Source organism: Balaenoptera ricei, chromosome 5 (genome assembly GCF_028023285.1).
Source record: "Balaenoptera ricei isolate mBalRic1 chromosome 5, mBalRic1.hap2, whole genome shotgun sequence".
Lineage (NCBI taxonomy): Eukaryota > Metazoa > Chordata > Mammalia > Artiodactyla > Balaenopteridae > Balaenoptera > Balaenoptera ricei.
In genome coordinates, this window is record NC_082643.1 from 43,892,014 (window position 1) to 43,915,677 (window position 23,664).

The 23,664-nt window shown below is 35.5% G+C and overlaps 1 protein-coding gene across 9 annotated transcripts in view; it reads left to right on the forward strand.

The window, feature by feature from the left end:
- HELQ (helicase, POLQ like) overlaps positions 1-23,664 on the forward strand; it is a 37,024-nt gene that overhangs the window by 1,438 nt on the left and 11,922 nt on the right. For 2 of the 9 annotated variants that reach the window (XM_059922713.1, XM_059922711.1), the window contains exons 2-13: positions 117-834; positions 4,582-4,760; positions 5,345-5,545; positions 6,359-6,431; positions 8,371-8,468; positions 9,608-9,706; positions 11,015-11,160; positions 14,179-14,418; positions 17,734-17,875; positions 18,259-18,363; positions 22,017-22,275; positions 23,154-23,311. In XM_059922713.1, the coding sequence (XP_059778696.1) occupies positions 117-834; positions 4,582-4,760; positions 5,345-5,545; positions 6,359-6,431; positions 8,371-8,468; positions 9,608-9,706; positions 11,015-11,160; positions 14,179-14,418; positions 17,734-17,875; positions 18,259-18,363; positions 22,017-22,275; positions 23,154-23,311 (2,418 nt within the window). Of the gene's footprint in view, positions 1-116; positions 835-4,226; positions 4,403-4,581; positions 4,761-5,344; positions 5,546-6,358; positions 6,432-8,370; positions 8,482-9,607; positions 9,707-11,014; positions 11,161-14,178; positions 14,419-17,733; positions 17,876-18,258; positions 18,364-22,016; positions 22,276-23,153; positions 23,312-23,664 lie in introns of those variants that run through there. The other 7 variants (XM_059922714.1, XM_059922715.1, XM_059922716.1 and 4 more) reach the window with 7 other exon arrangements.

The window sequence follows — 23,664 nt, forward strand, 5'->3', positions numbered from 1 at the left end:
TTAGGTCTGTGAACCATAAGTGACCATATAACTATATGCTTGATAGAGCCCTCAGCTGAAACTTTTATTCTTAATGAAGCTAGAAATGACCATAAATCTTTTTGTTTTCTTTCCAGAATATTGACAGTGAAGAGGACCTGTTTGGTGACTATGATAGCTTTGCTGAAAACTCTTTTTTAGCTCAAGTTGATGACCTGGAACAAAAATATTTGCAACTTCCTGAACATAGGAAACATGCTACAGACCATGCCACTGAAGATCTTTGTTCAGAAAGCATTAAACACAACACACTCAGCATGACTACTGTAGGCGACTGTACTGAATTAAAAATAGATGAGCACACGAAGAACCAGAGCGGGCATGAAAAGGTCTCTATTGAACCTGCAACTGATGTTTTGTATGATATACCTTCTTCACAGGTTTTATTCTTTGAAAATTTATATAACTCTTCAGATGATTTGGGTGATCCATCTACTGAAAAGAGGGATTGGAACTCATCCTCTCACAAGACTGTGAACAAGGAATTGCCCATTAATAACATAGAGCAACCACAGCAAACTGATGAATCCTCTTCTAAAGTCAAAACTAGTTCAGATGCGAATAGGAGAAAAAGTCTTAAAGATCATCTAAAAAATACCATGACTGGAAATGCCAAGGCCCAAACACCAGTATTTTCTAGGACTAAACAGCTCAAAGAGACTCTCCTATCTGAAGAAATTAATGTCGCTAAGAAAACAATTGAGTCATCATTAGATGACCTTGGTCCTTTTTATTCATTACCCAGCAAAGTGAGAGACCTTTATGTTCAGTTCAAGGGAATTGAAAAATTATATGGTAATGTTTTTTGCTGGAATGAAAATAATTTACCATCATTACCATAATATTGATGCAAATCAAAAGAAAACTGATGCTTCCATGGTCATATTTCTCCCCTTAAAACAAATCGAAACATCAGTCCTCTCTGAGCCTTCCATCCCTATCCTGCTACTATTGAACTTCTTTCCTTCCCTTCGTGGCCACACTTCTCCAACGTGTTATCCTTGCTGCCTCCCTTTCCTCACTTCAGATAATTCCCAGTCCACTCCAACTCTGGGTTCTGTGCTGTCACTTAAGATATAATGACTAGGGGGTCGCAACTCAGTGATACTTTTAGTTCTTACCTTCTTTGACAGTTGCTTACCTGACAAAATTGACCAAACTCTTCTTGAAACACCCATTTCTTGACTTCCTGACATTCCACTCTTGGTTTTTTTTCTCTGATTGTCTAGCTGCTCCTCAGTTTTCTTAGCTAATGCTTCCTTGGCTGGCTCTTAACTTTACTACCAAAACTTAGTTGCTGAAATTCCATTGACTACTCATATGTCTTGAGTGAAAGAAGTCAGTATTTGTAAAACTGACTGAACTGTTTAGTTTGATTAAAACTAAACATTTTTAAGGACAGCTAACATTAGGATTTAAGTGCAAAGAAATAGTATTAATAATTCATTTGTCTTGTAACGTTTTTAAAAAATCCTGGGTCCTTGCATATATTTCAAATATGTGTCATTTTAGACAGAAGGGACACTTGCTTCCATCCCTGAAAAGCAGCCTATCATCCAATTACTTCATAATTATTTCTGAAACTCCTAAGTTAGTATCTTATGAACCACATGAAAACATGAGTTCTCATCTCAGGAGAAGACGATCAGGTTGGAGAAATAGGACTACAGGAAACAAAGTCTAATATAAGGCTCTACAAGAGTCTAACAAATTCTAAATTGCAAGGTTTGCAGTTTAAGAGCTACAGGTGTATATTGCCCTTGAAGTAGATGTTAACTTTCTTCCCTCTGCTTTTCTCCTAGCACCTTGTTTTTTGTCTAATGTGCATCTCCTGCCAGAATGAGTATCCTGAGGGCAGGGCTCTATCTAACTCATCTTTTTCTTATGTGACTAGCACTGTGCCTGGTACACTCTGGTAGGTTCTCAACTGCTGGGGTTTGTCAGCCTAGTTATGAATTCTGGCCGTGTCACTCAAACACAGGTTTTGCACTCTGAGCCTTAGTTCCTGCTCTGTTAAAAAGGGATAATAATAATAGTTGTTTTTCCAGTTCTGTGTCAAGGACATGCCAAATTAGACGTTGGTAATGACTGTCAGTAATTATATTGATTGCTTCTAAGTAAGAACTTCAGTAAATAACTTTTTTTTGGCTGCATTGGGTCTTAAGCTGCGGCACGCAGGATCTTCGTTGCAGCATGCGGGATCTTTCGTTGTGGTGTGCGGGCCTCTCTCTAGCTGCAGCACGCGGGCCTAGTTTGCCCTGTGGCATGTGGAATCTTAGTTCCTGGACCAGGGATCGAACCCGCGTCCCCTGCATTGGAAGGTGTATTCTTAACCGCTGGACCACCAGGGAAGTCCCAGTAAATAACTTTTTTAAATCCCTTTTTATTTGTAAATCTGGCTTAAGGATGACCAAGTTAAAGCATAAATATGTGTGCTGCTTTTCATTGAGCTAAAGCAGTGCTTCTCAAAGTGCAGTTCCTACTGCAGCAGCAGCAGCAGCACCTGGAAATTTGTTGAAATGCACATTCCCAGGCTCCACCCTAGCCTTCCTGAATCAGAACCTTGGGGTGGGACCTGGCAATCTGCTTTAGTAAGTCCTCCAGGTTATTCTGATGTGTGGAAAGTTTGAGAGCCACTGAGCTAGAGAACTTCAACCTTATACTGTTATTTTTGCCTCTTAAGTGTAGAATTATGCTTAATTTGTTTTATAGAAATGTTGGGAACTAAGTTAATGTAATTTTTTTTTTTAGTGTGTGAAGATAGATGTTATTCCTGAATATTCATTATTTTGGTCATTTTATACTTTAAAACTCTGAGTTGGATAAAATGTGGATATGGTCAAGTTGTATTTTCACACAGACATCTGCAGTTTGATAACTAGTGGGTGATACTAGTCGGAAGTATTTTAATATTTAAGTATTAAATATTCAAATATTTTTGAAAATTTTTTATTTAAGCATAGTTGATTTACAATATTAGTTTCAGGTGTACAACATAGTGATTCAGTATTTTTATAGATTATACTCCATTTAAAGTTATTACAGGGGACTTCCCTGGCAGTCCAGTAGTTAAGACTCCATGCTTCCACTTCAGGGGGCACAGGTTCGATCCCTGGTCGGGGAACTAAGATCCCACATGCAGCACGGCACAGCCAAAAGATAAAAAAATAAGTAAATAAAGTTATTGCAATATAATGGCTATATTTTCCTGTGCTGTAAAATATTGAGATACTTATAAAGTAAAAATACATAGTCGTTTGCAAATATTTCAGGCTGAGAATTACATCATATGATTGTGCAATAATTCAGTCTTTACCCCTTGATGGCTCTTTGTTATATATAAACAATACTATGGTGAACATCTTGCACATAACCTATATATATATACCCTTACTTTTATTTCTGTAGGTGTAGAGTTCTACAAGTAATACTGCTAGATCAAAGGCAGTGTGCAGTTTTATTTTTGATGCTGCTAGATTGCTTTCCAAAAAGATTGTAGCAGTTTATGCTTTCATCAACCATACACAGAAATGCCTGTTCGTGTCCACTCTAGTCAACTCTGGATTTTATGTGTGGGGGGGCTTTTTTCTTGGTAGCTGTTTAACATTTTTTATTTGTTTATTTTGCCAACCTAATAGGTAACAATAGAGCATCTTTTCATGTATTTATTAGCCATTTGCATTTCTCCCTGGTGTGAAATGTCATATCTTTTGCCCATTTTTCTAGGGATAAAAATGATGCATATTTTGAAGACTTTTGATGATCCACCTTGTCAAATTTTCCTACAGAGTAGTTATACTAGTTTTCACATTGTTTTGGATCTGATGCGATCCTTTTCATAAATTCCACCTTGCTAAGCTGTAGAAATCCTGGATGTCCTAGTTAATAATCCTAGTCTTTTATGGTTTAAACTGTCTCATCAATCAGTTTAAGGTGGCATTCAGGCCATTCAAACTTCAGCTCCCTGTGAGAGCTGGTTGAATAGTCTTTCTTAGTTTGTGTAAAACCTCATAAATTTTATTCCTTCTCGCCCTGTTTCTCTCTAAGATGGTATTTGGGTGAATGAGGAAGGGAAGCTTACGCAGTGTCCTTGCAGAACATAAGAGGAAGGCCTTAGAATTCACACAGATCCTTGAAGTGCCCGTTAGCCTCTCCGATGTCCCAGGTGACAGACATCTCTTGTCCAGCAGGCGCTGTCTGCCCTGTGGAATCTTAGACCTCAGCCTGCAGCTGGCAAATAGGTGGGCTAGTTGCCCACCTCACTGACCAGGCCTGAACTAGAATGCACACCATGCATTGAGGATTTTGACGATTAACATTGATATATAGTTACATTTATCACTATGAGAAGATGCTACACAGGGTAAGATTTGATTTTTTCTTCTTAGAAAACCTTGTGATTGTAGAAGGGGAAAATAAGCCTTTTTTTTTTTTTATCACTATGAGAAGATGCTACACAGGGTAAAATTTGACTTTTTCTTCTTAGAAAACTTTGAGATTGTAGAAGGGGAAAATAAGGCTTTTTTTTTTTCAATTCCACAGAATGGCAACATGCTTGCTTAACATTGAATTCTGTGCAAGAAAGAAAAAATTTAATATATTCCTTGCCAACAAGTGGTGGAAAAACCCTCGTGGCTGAGATTTTAATGCTGCAAGAACTGCTTTGCCGGCGAAAAGATGTTTTAATGATCCTACCATATGTGGCAATTGTTCAAGAAAAGGTGTGATTTTTTTTTAACAAGTGGTATTTGCTAATGTAATTTCCACATTCAGATATAAAAACTAGCATAAATGTAACAACTTTTTATTGACTGAGAAAAGGTATCTCTATTAATGATGGAGAATTATTATTTTTAGGATGTGCAAATGCAGTGTAGAGTACTTAACCGAAAATCTCTTCTAATTACCTGTTTCAGAAGGGGTTTTATTTTTTTCTAAACCTGTGGCTTAAACTCCATTTTACATGTTGTATTGATATTTAGCCTGCTTTTTCAAGGAGAAACTAACCAATTATTTTATCAAAATAAATGAGTTATTTTGATTTTTTTTAACATCAGAGGAGACACTTAAAATTTATATTTATATTATCTAGTTTAAAAGTGGCATTTATTTGCAAAGATTAATACATTAATTATGACATTTCTTATATATATATATATATATATATATATAGGTATGTATTATCTGTGACCTTGTTCCCATTGTTTGGTATTAAACATTATTTTAGATTTTTTAAATCCCTGTGAACAATTAATAATTAGGATTCTTATCTGATTTTTTTTGTTTATTTTAACTAATATTCTAGATTTCAGGTTTGTCAACTTTTGGTATAGAACTGGGTTTCTTTGTTGAAGAATATGCTGGAAGCAAAGGAAAATTTCCTCCAATTAAAAGAAGGGAAAAGAAATCACTATATATTGCCACTATTGAAAAAGGACATAGTCTGGTGAACTCCTTGATTGAAACCGAAAGGATTAACAGTCTGGGTCTGGTTGTTGTAGATGAGGTTGGTTACTCCATTTATTAATTTATCAACATTTTTATTATACTAACATTTATTATTATGTGGATCTGCTTAATACCTGTATGAGGATAAGTAATTTATTTTAATATATAGATAACACAGATGAAGACGTTTCATGCATGGTAATTTTTTTTTTTAAACATTTTTTATTTAATGTATCTATTTTATTTATTTTTGGCTGCATTGGGTCTTCGTTGCTGTGCGAGGGCTTTCTCTAGTTGCGGCGAGCAGGGGCTACTCTTCGTTGTGGTGGACAGGCTTCTCATTTCTGTGGCTTCTCATTGTGGAGCACGGGCTCTAGGTGCGCGGGTTTCAGTAGTTGTGGCATGTGGGCTCAGTAGTTGTGGCTCGCGGGCTCTAGAGCGCAGGCTCAGTAGTTGTGGTGCACAGGCATAGTTGCTCCGCGGCATGTGGGATCTTCCCGGACCAGAGCTCGAACCTGCATCCCCTGCATTGGCAGGCGGATTCTTAACCACTGCGCCACCAGGGAAGCCCCCATGCATGGTAGTCTTAAATTCAGTTTTGTGTCAAGTGTTTCATGAAGAGTGAATATATGTATATATGTTCAGTTTTATAATAGTACTTATGAATTCCAGATGCCAGAATGTTGTCCTCGGGACAACCTCATTAACTTAAAATACCAGTGAAATAAAGTATGTGTACTCTAGTTGCCATAACGAAAATGCTTGAGTTATAAAGCAAAGATTGCTTCTTCATTTCATCAAATGTATGCTTGTTTTATATAGGTATTCTATGCAGATTTACTTTTCTCCCTTTTTTTTTTAAATCTCAAAGTTGCACATGATTGGTGAAGGAAGCCGTGGGGCTATACTGGAAATGACTCTAGCAAAAATCCTCTACACTAGCAGTAAGTATTCTTTCAGATGTGGTCACTAATTGATTTATAATCAAGAGGCCTATAAAAGACTTAATTCTGTCACTAGCTAGATCATGTAACCTAGAGTAAGGTACTTAAGCTTTCTGCCTTAGTTTTTTATGTCTAAAGTAAGCTTATAAATTTTTGTCGGAAGAATGGATGAGTGAGTAGAACTGTGAAGATAAATGAAGTTAGCATTTGAGAATGTCCCCTATCAGTATCCTCCACTTACTAGCTATGTATACTTAGGCATGTGACTCAACCTCTCTTTCTTCATCTGTAAAATGGGGATAATAATGGTACCAACCAGATGGGATTGTTGTGAGGATTATATGAGTTAACACATGTAACGGACGCATTCAGCCATGCCTAGCACGTAGCACAATAAGGGTTTGCTGCTGTTGCCACCATCAGTATGATCATCATACCAAGAAAACATTGTATATGAATAGTCACTTTAAGGAGCTATTTTACAACATCAGATAGTCTTTAAATGTATATGAAATATTCTAAATATCTTCTCTATTATTTTTTGATATACTATTGCAATAGCTTATTAGTTGTTATATATTGTAATAGTTTATATATGGAAAATTATTAATCATAAAGGTCAAATCTTAAGAATTATTTTTAAAATTTTGATAACAGTGCTATTTAGTCAGGTTGTAGCACTTTATAATCATTTATTAAAAAAATATTTATTGAGTACCCCCTGTGCATCAGGCCCTGCCTTTATCAAACCTATATTTCAGTGAAAGTGAACAGATAATAAGCAGATAAACAAGAAACCATACGGTGTGTCAGATGGTGACAAATTCTATGGAAAAATATAAAGCAGAGGAAGAGGGGAAAAATGATCATCTACTTGTCAAATCCAGTGTACACTGACTGTCCTTGTCTTAATTTCTCTTCAGCATTTGATTATTTATCATTCATTTTTCCTTTGGATGCTGAAACATCATTCTGTCTTGGTTTCCCTACTATCTGTCTGTAAGACTGATCATGTGTTAGCATTGAGAGATAGCATAGCATAATGGCTAAGGGCAGACTCTGGAGCTGGATTCAAATCCTGGCTCACTTTTAACTTTGTCTGTGACCTTGGGCAAGTTATAGTAACTGTGCCTCTTTTTCCTTATGCATCAAAAATGGATGATAGTAATAGAACCTTCCTCACTGAATTGATGTGAAGATAGCATGAGTCAGTCTTTGTACAGCATCTAGCATAGTACCTGCACATAATGGACACGTCTTTGCTACTGCTGTATACTTATTTGTCCTTCTGTCACCAATGCCTTACACTTAATAGATATGAATGAAAGGAGTCTCTTTAGTTTCTCCTTTTGTTCTCCTTTGTGACACTGCTTTCTAAGCGTATTCATCATGTACATTGGTGTTACCATAGATTCACCTTAGACTCTTCTCTTGTTTCTTGCTTCATACAGTTTTTGCTAATTCTCATCCATACTCATGACTTCAGGGGCTTCTTGTGTTTGATGGCTCCCAATCTGTGTTACCAGCTTATACCTCTCTTCTGAGTAATATCATCTGCCAGATTAATACTCTGGTATTATACAGTTGACCGTTGAACAACACAGGTTTGAACTGCATGGGTCCACTTATATGTGGATTTTTTTCAATAGTAAGTACTACAGTACCACATGATCTGTGGTTGGTTGAATCCAGGGATGCAGAACTGGGGATATGGAGGACCGACTATAAGTTTTACATGGATTTTCGACTGCGAAGCAGGTTGGTACCCCTAACCCTCATGTTGTTCAAGGGTCAACTGTGTTGGTATTTTTCTTACCTGCCCCCTCTTTCTCAAATCACTCAGGAAGAATAAGAACACTAAAAGTTTGCTAAAATTACTGTTATGGTATACTAAGTAACACATTTTCCTCAATACTTTGGGTTTTTTTTTTTTTTTTAGAAACAACTCAAATTATTGGTATGAGTGCAACATTAAACAATGTTGAAGACCTACAAGAGTTCCTGCAAGCAGAATATTACACGAGTCAGTTTAGACCAGTATGTACCTAAGGTTTGGTTTGTTATGTATCATCTTCTATTTAGAAAGAGAAGTAGCAAATGTACTGTATAAAAATTCTAAGAGTAGTGAAGGAACATAATGCCACTCACCATGGCTGAATGGTAGCAAGTTTGTGTGTAGAGGTCAGGGATCTTGGCTTGGGTCAGTACTGTATGGGTAACACCTGGAACAGTGCCTGACCCATGGGCCTTCGATGAATATTTATTGAATGAAATTTTTCAGACCCATTCTGCTTTTCTACTTTATATTCTGTAAGGTAAATTTTTTCATTCAGTGAGAATTTAGGGATTCATGTTTCAAGTTATTGGCACATAAAAAAATTTATCTTAAAAGTTAAAATATTTTCAAATATTTATGCTTTGGTAGTTTTAGTGCTTTTTCTAAATAAGTTAAGACTTCACATGGATTTAAATTTAAACTCCCCAATAACAGCATTCCTAAAAGACTTGAAGAAAGTAAATAAATGTAGTTCATAGTTATTCGAAAGTAATTTATAATGTACATATACTCTGTCTGTAGTTTCTGTGTCTAAATAGGTTTTCAGAAAATAATTTTTTTTAGAATCACCAAATTTTAATTTGAAATTTAGTGTTTTTACATTTACACCAAATATGAGAATTTTCAAGAGATATTTTCTGACCTTAATTGTCAAAGTAGATGCTGTTCTTTTAAAAATTCAATGAGCTGTATTTACAAACTTTTTTTGTCTACAAATGGTTAAATTAATAATTTGGTCATTTTTAGATTAAAACTGATGATTAATGCATCTTTAAATCTTGAGGAATACCACAAATAACTCCTTAATAAAAGATAGAGTGTGAACACTTGACTCATTTATACTTCCTCTTGTGACACATACAGGTATCTGATTTTCTTTTAGATATGTGGCTATTCAATTCATAAGTATTTCTTCAAGGATATTAATCCCTGTTTTGATTTAAAGGGAAAAATAAACTTAGATGGGAAAGAAATAACTTTTAAGTTGAAGCATTCTACATACCTTAGAAAAGCTAAAATTTTTGTATATCTTTCCTTTTTACAACATTTTACAAAATTTGATACTCTGGAAAAAGGAATTTACATATGATATTAATTGTAAATGTCCTTTTAATTCGAGGTTGAATTAAAAGAGTATCTGAAAATAAAGGACGCAATATATGAGGTTGACAGCAAAGCTGAGAATGGCATGACTTTTTCACGTCTCCTTAACTATAAGGTAACCTTGATAATCCCTGAAGGTGAGGTTCCCAGACTTTGTGCCCAGCTTCCCTGGGGCACCACAAAAGAGTTGCATGGGTACCATGGGGTAGTTTAGTTGTTTCAGAGAAACAACTGATGCTTGACAACTCTTGGACACCACACAAACAGTGTGGTGTGGTTCAAGATAGGCAGTTTCCAATGTCAACATTAGATCACACTACATTCCTTTCTACGCTATTGTACCTTTGTGAAGTTGGGGGTTGTTTTTGCACTTACTGTTAGCAAATACCATGTGAAAATCAATGTGGGACAGGAAATGAGGATTTCTAAGGTTTGAAAGACTGCAGGGCCCAGTGTGTGCACATCCTGTTAGTGGGCTCTGATGGCTATTTAAGAATGAAATAAAAAAATTTTTTATTCAATTGATGTGTATTATTTATTTAGATGGCTACTAATTTGTGAGGAAATACATACTTATTAAGTTGTTTGGACATAACTACCTAACAATCAGAACTGTTAGTTATTTCTTTTGACCTTGGGGCTCCAGGAACCAAGAAAGTTTGGAGACCTCTCTCATAAATGTTTATTCATTCAGCAACAACAGCAAAACAAGAAGAAATATTTGTGGGCTGTATAGCTCAGATACTGGTGTATGAAAATGTTAATGTATACTATGTTAATGTTCTGTGATTTATGTGAAGAACATTAAAAGGGGAAGAAAGGGATTTTACAACAGTTTTAGAATTCTGTAAAGGTATATTATTCTAAATCTGTATCTTAATTAGTTTTCAGTAAAGTCTAAGGAAGTGAGGAGATTTTAAATAACTTTACATTTTTCTTCACGTTCTTTGAGTTCTTTGCATCTGCTTGATAAATATATTTTTTATTTCTGAAAATATGTCCTGTAGTATGATTGAATCTGTGTTTTTGAAAACTGTTAGTAAAAGCAGGAGGTTTAGCTTATTTATGCAGTTCTTTGACTATTATTAGGATCAATCTGTGTTTCTGTGGACTTTTTCTGCTTCAGTGGAGATGGGCGTGCAGTGGGGTTATTAATAACATTAACTATTTTCACTTCCTTTATTTAAAACTAAATACACCTAACGAAACCCTAATAACCCAAGAGAAAAGTGGGACTTAACATTTTGCTGTTTAATATAGGTTGTATCTTTTCTTTTAAATGATCATATTTTAAATGAGAAGTTCAAATCTATGGTTGGTTTACTTACCTTTCAAAGCGTACCTTTTTACTTACCTTTTACACTGGTAAAATGAAAGGCTTTCACGGTTGCTAACTACCTTGTTCCTAAATCTTGTTGTGCAGTATTCTGATACTCTGAAAAAGATGGATCCTGATCACTTGGTAGCATTGGTGACAGAAGTTATTCCCAATTATTCCTGCTTAGTTTTTTGTCCCACTAAGAAGAACTGTGAAAACGTAGCAGCAATGATATGCAAAATTTTAAGCAAGTATGTTACTCTTTTTAAAATATTCTGTTTTATTTTTATTATGATTTACATGCTGTATGTTCTGTTTATTCAACATGCACTAATTACTTCTTGCAGAACATTATACTAAGTTGTTATAATAGATTCTAAAGGCCCTGACCTTGAAGAAAATTGCACTGTGAAATTCACATATGTGAAATGGCCAGAGAAAAATTCTACATGTTAGAGAATGCTGACTAATATAATGGCTTGGCTGCACAGTGAATCGTCTTGGGGCCTTTTTAAAATTTCAGTGCCCAAGCTACATCCAAGACAAATCAGAATATATGGGAGTGGGACCTAGGCACCATTATTTTGTAAAGCTCCCAGGCAGAGTCCAACATGCAGCCAAGGTCAACTGCTGGCCTACATGATCAGAGGACAAATCATTGATCACTGCATGGATGAATCATATCTTCAGCTTAACTTTCTTTTTAATTAAGTACTGTTGCCTTTGTTTTCTTAGTAAACTTCACACTTAGGTTGTGGGGACATTTGAATTGAATTTCCTAAATAATTAAGAAATGTGTTAGTTTGTAATTTTATACTATAAAATTTTAATGTTGGTTCTGTTAATGTCGTAGAGATAAGTATAAAATGAACTTTAGTATGAACAGTTTAGTTTTTTCTGTACCTTTTTGTCCCATGTGTAGTTTTATCATATTTTTCAGACTTCTTTTTGGCCCCTGAGCCAGTGCTATATCACTGTTCACAGACCAGTACTATGGATTCTAATCTAGCCATCCTCCGCCTCCCCTCCCAATCCTGCTGTCATCATGGATTGATCTAATATAGAGTTAAATTCATTGACTAGCACAGAGATGCAGATGTTCGGGGTAAAGTTCAGGAGTTTCCCATTTCAGTAACAGAGTCTGCCTTTACAGTGATGATGTAGATTATAAAAACCTAAGGAGATTAAATTATCATTGAGATATTCTCAGTAAATCAGTTGTTTTCTTAAAATAAGGTAGTGTAGCACTGACTAAGTGATGGGGAAATTTAGAGACAAACTTTTGACTGGGAGATGTGAGGTTTATTATTAGTCAAGTTATATCCTTGACTTATTTTGCTTTTTGGTGGTAACAGTTTATTTGGGTCATAAATGTTGATGTTTAATATTGAATTACTTAAAAATTTGGTTCTCCAGAACCCTTAGTTAATGAATTATTATGGACCCTTGATACTTTCTTAAACTCTTTCTGAAGGAAAACGTCCTCTAAAATACATTTTCCATATTACTTGCTGCTTTCGTAAGGTGAATGTTCTGAGTATAGCTTAGCCCCCTTTTTTGGTGGCTGTTGACTAAAATGTCATGTTTAGAGCATACTTTTTTATATTATTCTGTAGTTTACATGTAGATGAAGTAAAATCTGGGGCTAAATGGTTTCTGATCTCAGTATTGTCCTTAAAACATAATTTCATGAGAGTCCTGGAATATCAGCCTATGTCTTAATGATTTGCCTTCTAATCATAAATTTCATGTGAAGCAGGTATAGTAAAATCACCTAGAATATGTTTGTATGTCTAAGTGCAAAGACTGAAGCAGATTTTTTCCCAAGTGATTGTCTCAATCTCAAGGAAAATTATCTTTTTTATAGCTATTACCACCTTTGACTTCTAAGTTAAGGATGTCTTTTAAACACTATTTACTGACAACTGCCAGAGCTCTGGTCATACCACTTTCCCTAAAAATGTCCCTGAAAATGATACCACAGTGCTTCTTAGCCTAGAATTCACGCTAAGATAATGACTCAACTTACTTTTCTGTCCTTATTTCTTCCTTTTTTTATCCACCCTGCACTTCATCCAGACTGAACTACTTGTCTTCTTTGTTTATTCTTGAACTTCCCATTTCTATGCCTACAATCGTGCTTTACCCTCTGCCAACACTGCACTTTCCTGCCCCCTCATTGCTGCCTCTCTAACACCTGTTCTTCAAGGCCCAGCTCACATCTCAACTTCTCCCACAAAACCCTTCTCCATGTAATTATGTCTTATCTGGTCAGGTACAAATAATGTCTCCCTTCTCTAAAATTATGGGGTGATTATCCATAAGTCTTAATTCCTTGAGAAGGATTTGTCCCTTTCAGGACCTCAAACACTGGCTGGAACGTATAACATAAAGTCTCTGCTCCCTACTCAGCAGCCACTTCTAGTTCTTGCACTGATGACTCTTGACCACTTTCTTCCCAATTCTTCATTGTCTCCTGGCCTCCCATTTCCCAGCTTCGTGTGAAATTACTGTCCTTGTGCAGTTAGCACCAGCCAGAGCTCTCTATGCTTTCCATGAAGCATGCTAAAACAACATAGAGCTGTGTGTATTATATTTATATCTTGGATTATATTTGTTTGCTACTGGTATTCAGAAGTTGTTGCTTTGTAGTCAGTTAGTAGTTAGTTGTACTTAGTCTTTCTTTCCTTTTTTTCTTTTCTAGAAGGGAATTTAAAATAATAGGTGCTTCTAGGTAAGGAGACATTGGAGGATATTACTGAGGCTTCTAAAATGCTAGAGTTTAGACAGTGTTTTACATATAATTCATATGATTTAATAATATATGTTTTCATCTTCAGAGAAGAAAATTTATGACTTAAAACAAATCATCTTCACTAAAGATGTATGTTCTTGTGAAAAAATAATTGTAACATCTAGAGCAGGGGTCTAAACCTGGAGTTCATGGATTCATAGGAGGTACAGGATTGAACTTCAGGAAGTTCATGAATCCTTGAAATTATATGCAAAGTGTTGTGTTTATGTGAATATTTTTTTCCTTAGTTTTAAGCAGATTTTCACAGGGCTCTGTGATCCACAAGAGGTTCAGAGAAACTGCCTAATAGCTAATGAAGTCAAATCAAAATTCTAAGAACATTCTATGTATTTATATCAATAAAAGTAATATGTTCTTTTAAAAAAAGAATGTTTACATGCACCTACTGAAATTAAAATTTTAGGTACTTTGTCACTATAAGATCAAGGGTTCATGTCTAACATCTTTTTCCCAGGGAATATCTGAAACACAAAGAGAAAGAAAAACATGAGGTGATTAAGAACTTGAAGAATATCAGCAGTGGCAACCTGTGTCCTGTTTTAAAGCACACCATCCCGTTTGGAGTTGCTTATCACCATAGTGGTTTAACGAGTGATGAAAGGAAGCTCTTGGAGGAGGCCTACTCCGCAGGAGTTCTCTGCCTTTTTACCTGCACATCCACCCTAGCAGCAGGTGTTAACCTACCAGCTCGGAGGTAAGATATAAGTCATTGTTGGCCGGTCTCAAAACTTTCCAGTTCCTAGCTTGCCAACAGTTTTTTTGTTGTTTTATTCTTTCTCAGGAGTGGGTGAGAATTTATCAAATGTTTTTTTCAGCATTTGCTCAGTTGATTGTTTGGTTTATTTACTTTAATATTTTAATGAAAAATAACACTAGTAGATTTCTTGCTGTTAGAATTCCTTCTTTCTTTGTTACTCTCCCTATCTGGTTTTGATGTTATGGTTTATTATCCTGGTTGTGTAGAAACAGTTGGCAAGCTTTTGACCATTGTTTATGATCTGAAAGAGTTTATTTAACAGAGATTTCCTTGAAACTTTAGAGAACTCATCCATAAAGACTTTTGAGTCTAGTATCTTTTTTTAAAGAGTAGATCCTTGATTATCTTTTTGGTTATTACCAGTATAATTGATTTCCACTCTTTGTCATTTGTGACACTTTTACAAATAAATGGTCAGTTTTTATAAATCATCCATAAAAAAATATGTATTTTCTGTTGGGTGTGTAGTTTCTTTTTTTTTTTTTTAATTAATTAATTTATTTATTTATTTATTTTTGGCTGTGTTGGGTCTTCGTTTCTGTGTGAGGGCTTTCTCTAATTGCGGCGAGCAGAGGCCACTCTTTATCGCGGTGCACGGGCCTCTCGCTGTCGCGGCCTGTCTTGTTGCGGAGCACAGGCTCCAGACGCACAGGCTCAGCAGTTGTGGTTCACGGGCCTAGTTGCTCCGTGGCATGTGGGATCCTCCCAGACCAGGGCTCGAACCCGTGTCCCCTGCATTGGCAGGCAGACTCTCAACCACTGCGCCACCAGGGAAGCCCGGGTATGTAGCTTCCTATAGCTCAATATGTAACAGTTATTAGTCATCAGCTCCTCCTTTTTCTTTGTGATTCTTTGATTTGTCAATTTCAGAGTCTCCCACTGAAATTATGGAGTTGTCAACTTCTCCTTTTTACATTTTTAAAAGTTCTTGCTTTGTATTTCAAAACTAGGTATATAAAGGTTTACTGCAAATACCTTATTGCTGAATTATACCTTTTGTGAATAGAATACATCCTTGTTTTCCTCATTTAGTGATTTTATTTTGAATACTGAGACTACATTTTTTGCCAAGTATATTTTTTTCTATTCTTTTATTTTCAAACTCTGTCACTGGTTAAGTTTTCTGGTTTTTCAGACAGTTGTTGAAATAAAAGAGGAAGTTATGTATCCTCTTTCTCTTATTTCAATGGTTACTCTTAAATTTTTTAACAGTTGTAAAACTGTTAAAAAACGCAACTGTGTTTTTCTATCATTTTAGAATTAATCAATAACTATATTGATACATATATGTATCATAACATAACAGCATAACATATGCTGAACATAACAAGAGTCTTAGCATTTGTGTATTTTTCTACACCGCCTCATGTATTGTTGCAGTTACCTGGAATTTTAGTTCTAGATTTTAAATTTTCTTTCATCTTATAATCAATAGTTATTTAAACTTACCTGTAAATTATCCTTTTTTTTGTTTGTTTTTTGCCTACCACTGCCTCTTGTGCCTCACATCTTCCTTCTATGATCCATTTTTTATTTTGCCATCCTTGGGTAATTATTTTTTAAATGCTGCATTGGGAGTAAAAATTTTTGAATCTTTGCGTAGCTGAAGATGTCTTTATTTTAGCCTCACACTTGAACACCTTGCTAGGAACAGAATTCTAGGTTCAGTTTTTTTTCTTTGGGGCCCTTGTAGTACTCTTCCATGTCTTTGAGGAGCGAGTGTTGGTCATTTTTGTTTTTGCATAGGCTTGCTGTTTTTCCCTTTCCAGAAGCTTTTAGACTTTTCTCTTTAACCTTAACATTTCGTCGTAGTGTATAATAATAATTACAGCTATTACACGCCCTCACTCATGTCATAACAGCTTTACATGCATTGACTTAATAGATCCTCACAACAGCTCTGTGAGGAAGGTTGTATTTTATTATCCACATTTTATAGAAGGGAAGACTGAGGCACTGAATAATGAAGTAACTTACCCAACTTCACGGCCAACAAATGAGTTTCAAAGCCGAGGTTTGAAACTCAAGAAACTGAGAAATCTAATTCTGCAATCCTAACTCTCCCAGTTTAGCTACTACTTATTCATAGGGCTTAGCCCTTTGGTACATGCTTTCAATCTAAAGTTTTACGCCTTTCTTCATCTTAGAGTAATTTTTTTTCAGTTATTTTATTATTTCTTTTCTTCTGTTATCTCTGTTCTCTGCTTTTGTAACTTCAGTTAGACAGTTGAAACCTCTTAAATTGAGCTTTCATCTCTTAATTTTTCTTACACATTTTTCAATCTATATGAGCTATGTGATTTCTTCACCTTTACTTTCTATATAACAAAGTCAGTTTTTAACTGTATTCCATTAACTATGTTTCATTCATTATTCAGTTGTTCTATTGTTTAAATTAATTAATTTTTTTTAATTTCTAAGAACTCTCTTTTATTGTCCTTTCTTTATAACCGTCTGCTCTCATAGTATGACTACAATACCCTTTAGAATTTTCTGTGGATACTAATTAGAATTTTTTAAAGTTCTTTTCTGTTCTGCGTATTATCTGCTTCTGTCAGACATTTTTTCTGTATGTTCTCATTGTTTTTCTTTTATGTCATTAGTTTTCTTCATGTATTTGGTAATCTTGGCTGTCCATTGAGATTTATAAATAAAGAGGTAGGCTGATTGTTTTAGGTAAATGACAGGTTTTCTCTCACCTTTGAATAGGAAAGCTGGCTACAAACTTCTGTATATGTGAACAGGATTGAAATCACCATGTTTGTAGGTCAAAATCAGTTGCAATCTACAATTTTATGTTGACAGTATTGTAAGCTCATAAATGAATATGCATATGTTGGTGGTCCATGGTCAGATTTTTCATTTATGGAGTATCAAATCAAAACTATTTTGAGATTATTGCTCTAGTGGATTGACCGTAAGTTTTACAGCTAAGCAGACTTAAGTTCAAGTTATGGTTCTGGTAATTACTAATTTTGTGACTTTCACTGAACGACTTAACATGTATATATGCTTTAGTTAGCTCCTTTGTAAATAAGTAAGAATATTATCACCAAGAGTTTTGTAAGATTACAAATAATGTACATAAAGAGCCTAGGACATCATAGATTCTTGGTAAACAGTAGTTGCCTATTTTTTTGAGGTAATATGTTACTAAATTTAATATCACATAAATATAATGAAAACTTTAAAAAATAGATGCTATTGCTATAGATGGAGTGCCACTTTTAATTAATTTTATCAATTCCATAGAGTTATTTTAAGAGCCCCCTATGTTGCTAAAGAATTTTTAAAGAGGAATCAATATAAACAGATGATTGGCAGGGCTGGCCGTGCTGGAATAGATTCTACTGGGGAGAGTATCCTTATATTGCAAGAAAAAGACAAGCAACAGGTAATAATCTGGTGGATGGTTGGTCATTTTGTTGTCTTTTCTTGGACTTTGGTCTAGCCCTTTTATGAGACTGTCTTTTAAAAATTAATTACTAATATTCCTTTAAATAATGTTTCCTTCTCCCCCATGATTAAGAATTAGAAAGAGTAGTTCGAATACTTTTGTATTTCAGGCAAACCATGAAAAGTATTTTCCTTATTTATCTTCTTCCATTTTCATGAGAACACCTGCTAAATTCTTATTTTTTTGTCTTTATGTTTTTTATCTCCCCCAGCCTCCACACAATCTATGCAAAATATAAAATTTATATGGAACACCATTTATTTTTTATAATAACGCAAAACATAAATTTATTTTTTATAATAACGCTTTAACTCTTGTAGGTATTGGAGTTAATAAGCAGACCATTGGAAAACTGTTACAGCCAACTTGTTCAAGAATTCACCAAGGGAATCCAAACTTTGTTTCTCTCTTTGATTGGTTTGAAGGTATTTTTTAATATTTTTATATCTTATTGCTATTACCTGAGATAATGGAAGTTAAAAAGTTTTGAAAACTACAAAGTATGAAAAAAAATGTTAACTTCTAATCTAATGTGGAAAAGAACAGTCTGTGACATGATAAATCTGAGTCTGGATTTATATGTGCACTTTTAATCCTGAAGAATGTGAAAAATCAACAAATCATAACGGGGCATCCATTACAAGTAAGAAACTTTGGTGGATACTATGGAGGATAGAAGGAGCTCTAAAGACATGGGTCCTGATGTGGGATAATCCAGCATCTCTGCCATTGTTAAGAATAAGGTTCATTGTAGTCCTGTGGCCATAAACATTTGTCAGATCAGTATAGCCTTTATCAGGCAGAAAATTAAAAAAAAAAAAGTTGGGTGGGGCATAATGGGAAAACACTCTTTTTTTCCTAAGATTAGAAATTAGCTCCCGTTTTTAGGATATCTCTTGAGCTAAACCTCTTTTTTAGGGTTATCCTTAAGTAAATTTTAACTTTGTGCCCAAATCACTCAGCCCCAAAGTGGCAAAGCCAGGGTTTGAATTCAGCTTTCTCTAACTACAAAACCAATGTTCTTAACCTATCATGCAGTCTCTCTTCAGCAACCTGAATGGTTTAAGTGAAAATCCAAAATTTTATTGACAAATAAAAGATATCATGAGACAAATTTTGATTACCTTGCAGATGAATGGTGTAATATTGCACTATCCCCTGGCCATTTACAAGAGTGAAAGACTACAAGAAAGAAAAGGAATTAATGCTGGGTATTGAAGGAGATAGAGGTTTTAGATAAGCCTACCTTGGGGTAGGCAAAGATTTCTTACGTGGGAAACAAAAGCCATAAACCATGAAAGAAAAAAATCCATTTAATAGGCTTCATTATAATTTTAAAATTTTCTTCAAAAGACCCTGCTTAACAAATGAAAAGGCAGGGGGAGAATATTTATACATCTGACAAATATATGTATGTCATGAGTGAGGACTCCACAAAAGGCAATGGAATTAGGAGGGAATTGGGACTTCAGTGACTCAGGTACAGGAATCCTGGGGGAACTGACTTGGCCACAAAGGTCTGGTTTTATGGGCCTGGCAATGCAACCGTTATATTCTGTTTTAACAATTGAAGTACAGCAGCAAGAAGTCCAGGCAGAGTCGGCTCAGGAGATTAGCCTATAGGCAGCTATTGTTTCAAGCCTGCCCATAGGAGGCTACTGGGCCCCGTCCTGAGGAGGACAGGCCATCCGGGTTCCTCCTACTCCTTGAGGTAGGGCTTCACAACAGGGCTATAGCTGTGGAAGGAGGCCGGAATTACAGACCAGGTGGAGAAGTGGGAAAATCTTTAGAGTTAGAACTGAAGCAGAAGTCAAGTCCTCTGGACAGGAACAACCAGGTGGGATAGGGGTGAGAGGCAAGAAGGGAAGTGTGAGGTCAGGAGGCAGGAGGTAGAGGTGGGCATCCCTGGAGAGACTAGGTCCAGGGTTTGGTGGAAGAGATGGAAACTCCAGGACTTAATAAGAGATCATAACAGTTGTTGGGCCATGGGATACAGGGAGCCTCCAATTATTGTTTCTCACAACTATGTTTCAGACGCTCTGCTAGACACTTTATATGTTTTATCGCTGATCTTTGCATACCTTTGAATAAAGTAATATAACTGCTTTCACAAAAAAAGAATCCAAGGCAAAAAGGCAGGTTACGTAGGCTGCTTGCACACTGTGGTGCATGCTACTGCGGTCTTGCCTGGATCACTGTAATGGTCTCCCAGCTGGTCTCTTTGCATTCACTCTGTCTGCCCTGCCTTCCCACATCCCCTCCAAGTAATTCTTCAATAGACTGATCTTCGCAAAATGTGAAATCCGAATGTGTCACCCCCTTCTGCTTAAAATTTGTCACTGGTTGTTTCCCCGTTGCTGTTAGGATTGAGCCCAAATTCCTTATCATGGTCTACTGTGGTAGATTTGGCCTCTGCCTGTCTCTTCATCCTCATCTCTCACAGCCTTCGTATACTCTGTACTCCAGACATGCTGGCCTTCTATTACATTTCTCAAACATTCTGTACTTGCTCCTACTGCAGTGTTCCGTAAGCCTGGGACTCGCCCTTCTTACCTCCCCATCTCCAGTTTCACCCTCACCCACTCCCACTTAACAGTCAGACTTTCACTTCACCACCACTTCCTCAGGGAAGCCTTCCTTTGCCACTGAGTCCAGTCAGTCTGTTGTATGCTTTGTAGAAACACATTTCTTTCCTTTAATAGCACCTATCAGTTTGTAGTTGTATTCCTGTTAGTGCCATTATTTGGCTAATAACTTTACCCCAGTGGAATATAAGCCCTGTGACAGCAGGATCCACATTTATTCTCATTTATCACTGAATCCCCGTGGCTAGCACAGTGCCTGGCATGTGGTTGGCACTTGGTAAACACTTTAATTAATGAATGGGTTGACTTTGGAGTTGGTCATGGCTGAACTTGAAGGTTGGGGCAACAGTGAAGAACCCAGCTTTGAGAAGCCAGAAGCAGAGGCTATACCAGTGGGTTTAAACCACTATGTCTAAAAGTTTTCACAGAGGGCTAGAAAGATAACCTGTTGGTAGCCAGAAGGATCAAGTAAAGGGTTTTGTTTATTTGTTTACTCCCATGGTTAACTGTAATCGGCCAACCAAAAAACAATATAGAAACTAAGTATGTTGATAATCTACAAAGTGAGTATCTTAAAAGTACAATTTGGCCTGAATGAATACTATATTAAGAATGATTTTTATTAAAAGGAGAAACAATAGGAAATGTCTGTGCTCCGTATTATTTTCTGTTATCGCTTATAATGGTTTAATATGAAACTACTAGTTAAGTTTTCCAGTTGCAATATCATCAGAGTTGTGAGAGAGAGAAATATGCTTATTGATTGACTATATTTTAGTATAACTTGCTGATTTCATTGAAATTGGCTAATATAAATTATTCTAATTCAGAGACAGCTCTACATCTGAATACCAAGTGGTGAGTTAAGTATTACTTATGATTGCCATTATAAGTTTTAAATAGTGAGTAAGTGGGGAGAAAAAAAGGCAGCAAAAGAACAGGAAAAGGAGATGGGAATGATAGAGACAAAAAGCAGTAAAAAACTGTTATCTATTTTTAGATAATATGTCAGGGAAAGTATTGCCTGATCCTGTTTTAGTGGAGGCTTTCAGTTTTGTTTTCCATGTTTGTTTTTTTTTTTAATACAATTTTTAAAGCTAAAGAATGTTTTCACATGTGGCTGGAAAGGGGTGGAGGAAGGATTTCTGAAGGAGGCTGAGTGGGAATTAGTGATAATTGAGGAGTAAACAGAGAGCACAGCTTTGGAGGTATTGTGAAAAATTATTCAAAAACCTAAGGGGTTTTTGAATGAGAAATGTGTAGGTGTTTTCAGTATGAATATGATAACTGTCTTCTCCCTTAAATTGTTTTTTTCTTGTGATTTTAAAATGTTGTTATAAAATTACCTTTATGCAACTATGTAGATTTTATAATAGTTTTTTATTTAAATAGATTTGCAGTATGGAAATGAGTCATCATCTTGATTAATTATTCATTCAGAATGTTGCCTTGAATTAGGGAAGATGGTCTAATGATGTCCTGAATTGTTTCAGATTGCAACAAATCTTGGTGACATATATCACTTTATGAGTGGTACATTTTTTGGTGTTCAGCAGAAGATTTTGTTGAAAGAAAGAAGTCTCTGGGAAATAACTGTCGAATCACTTAGATACTTGACAGAAAAAGGACTCCTACAAAAAGATACTATTTTGACAGAAAAAGGACTTCTACAAAAAGACACTATTCATGGGTCTGAAGAAGAGTTCCAATATAGTTTTCACATTACAAAGTTGGGACGAGCTTCTTTTAAGGGTAAGAGTTTACCTAAATCTCATTACTAATCTGAGGAAATGCATTGGAAAAAATAGAAATTATTATGTAATGTTAAGTTGGATTTGTAATTTCATATTAATAATATTAATCTTATCTTACAAACTGTTGGACTACTTCAACTTTAAAAAGTTGAAAAGTGTTTTGAAACAAGTAATTTAGAATACTGTAGAGGTATATAGAGAAAAAGGTGGTCATCCCTCCTTCATGCTCCCCTCCCTCAGCAATCATAAAATCATAATATCTTACCAAGAATAACAATTTGGTATATATTTTTGCAGACATTATCTGTAAATTTCATAGCAATTTGATACATATATCCTTCCAAATATTTTTGTGTGTACGTGTATATGTGTGTGTGTGTATATATATATATATACACACACACACACACACACACACACAGAGCTTGCTTTTCTCACTTATAAAATAGCATGAGCATCTTCACATGTTAATCCCTTTAAATCTACCTCATTTTTCTTTTAGTACAATAGTCATCCATAGTATGGATACCATAATTTATTTCACCACTCCCCTATTGATGGACATTTACACTGTTCCTGATTTTTCTCCATTATAAACAAGGCTGCTTGGGCATCTCTGTTCATGTATTTTTGGATATGTGTGGAAATGTTTCTCTGGGTTAGATTCCCAAGAATAGAGTAGTTGGGTCAGAAGGTATGTACTTATTAAATGTTGATGGATACTATCAAAATGACCTCCAAAATAGTTGTGTTAAGTTACATAGTAAGAGATTTTAAAGACTTTTCTAGTTAACTCCTAAACTAGACTTTCTTTAAAGTCACCTCTTTCCCCCTTTGGTGATTATGAAATATGAACTATTCGTGTCTTTCTTTTAGGAACTATAGATTTGGCTTATTGTGACAGTCTCTACAGAGACTTGAAGAAAGGTCTTGAAGGACTTGTGCTTGAAAGCCTTCTTCATCTAATTTACCTAACAACTCCCTATGATATGGCTTCTCAGTGTAACCCTGATTGGATGATATACTTCAGGCAGGTGAGACGATAAGATTCTGCAATACAGGCTACAATAATGAATCAGGATATGATTTTTGTCAAGTGATTATTCACTTTTTTCTGTATTAAAATATATTTGAAATTGGGCCCTTTGTCTTCAAGTTTTTAAAGTAGTAATATGGCAATAACATTTTTTGTTTGTTTCACTTAAATATTTTCTGTTAAATATAAACATGTTCATTATCAAAAAAATAAAGAAAGGTGCAGAAAAGAAAAAAAGGTCATCCTGGTCCCATTTCCCCAAAGGTAGTTTACTCTTGTGATTTGGTGACCACTACATTTTATAATGCCTGGAATATAAAGAAAACCATGAAAGCCATCCCTGATGATTGA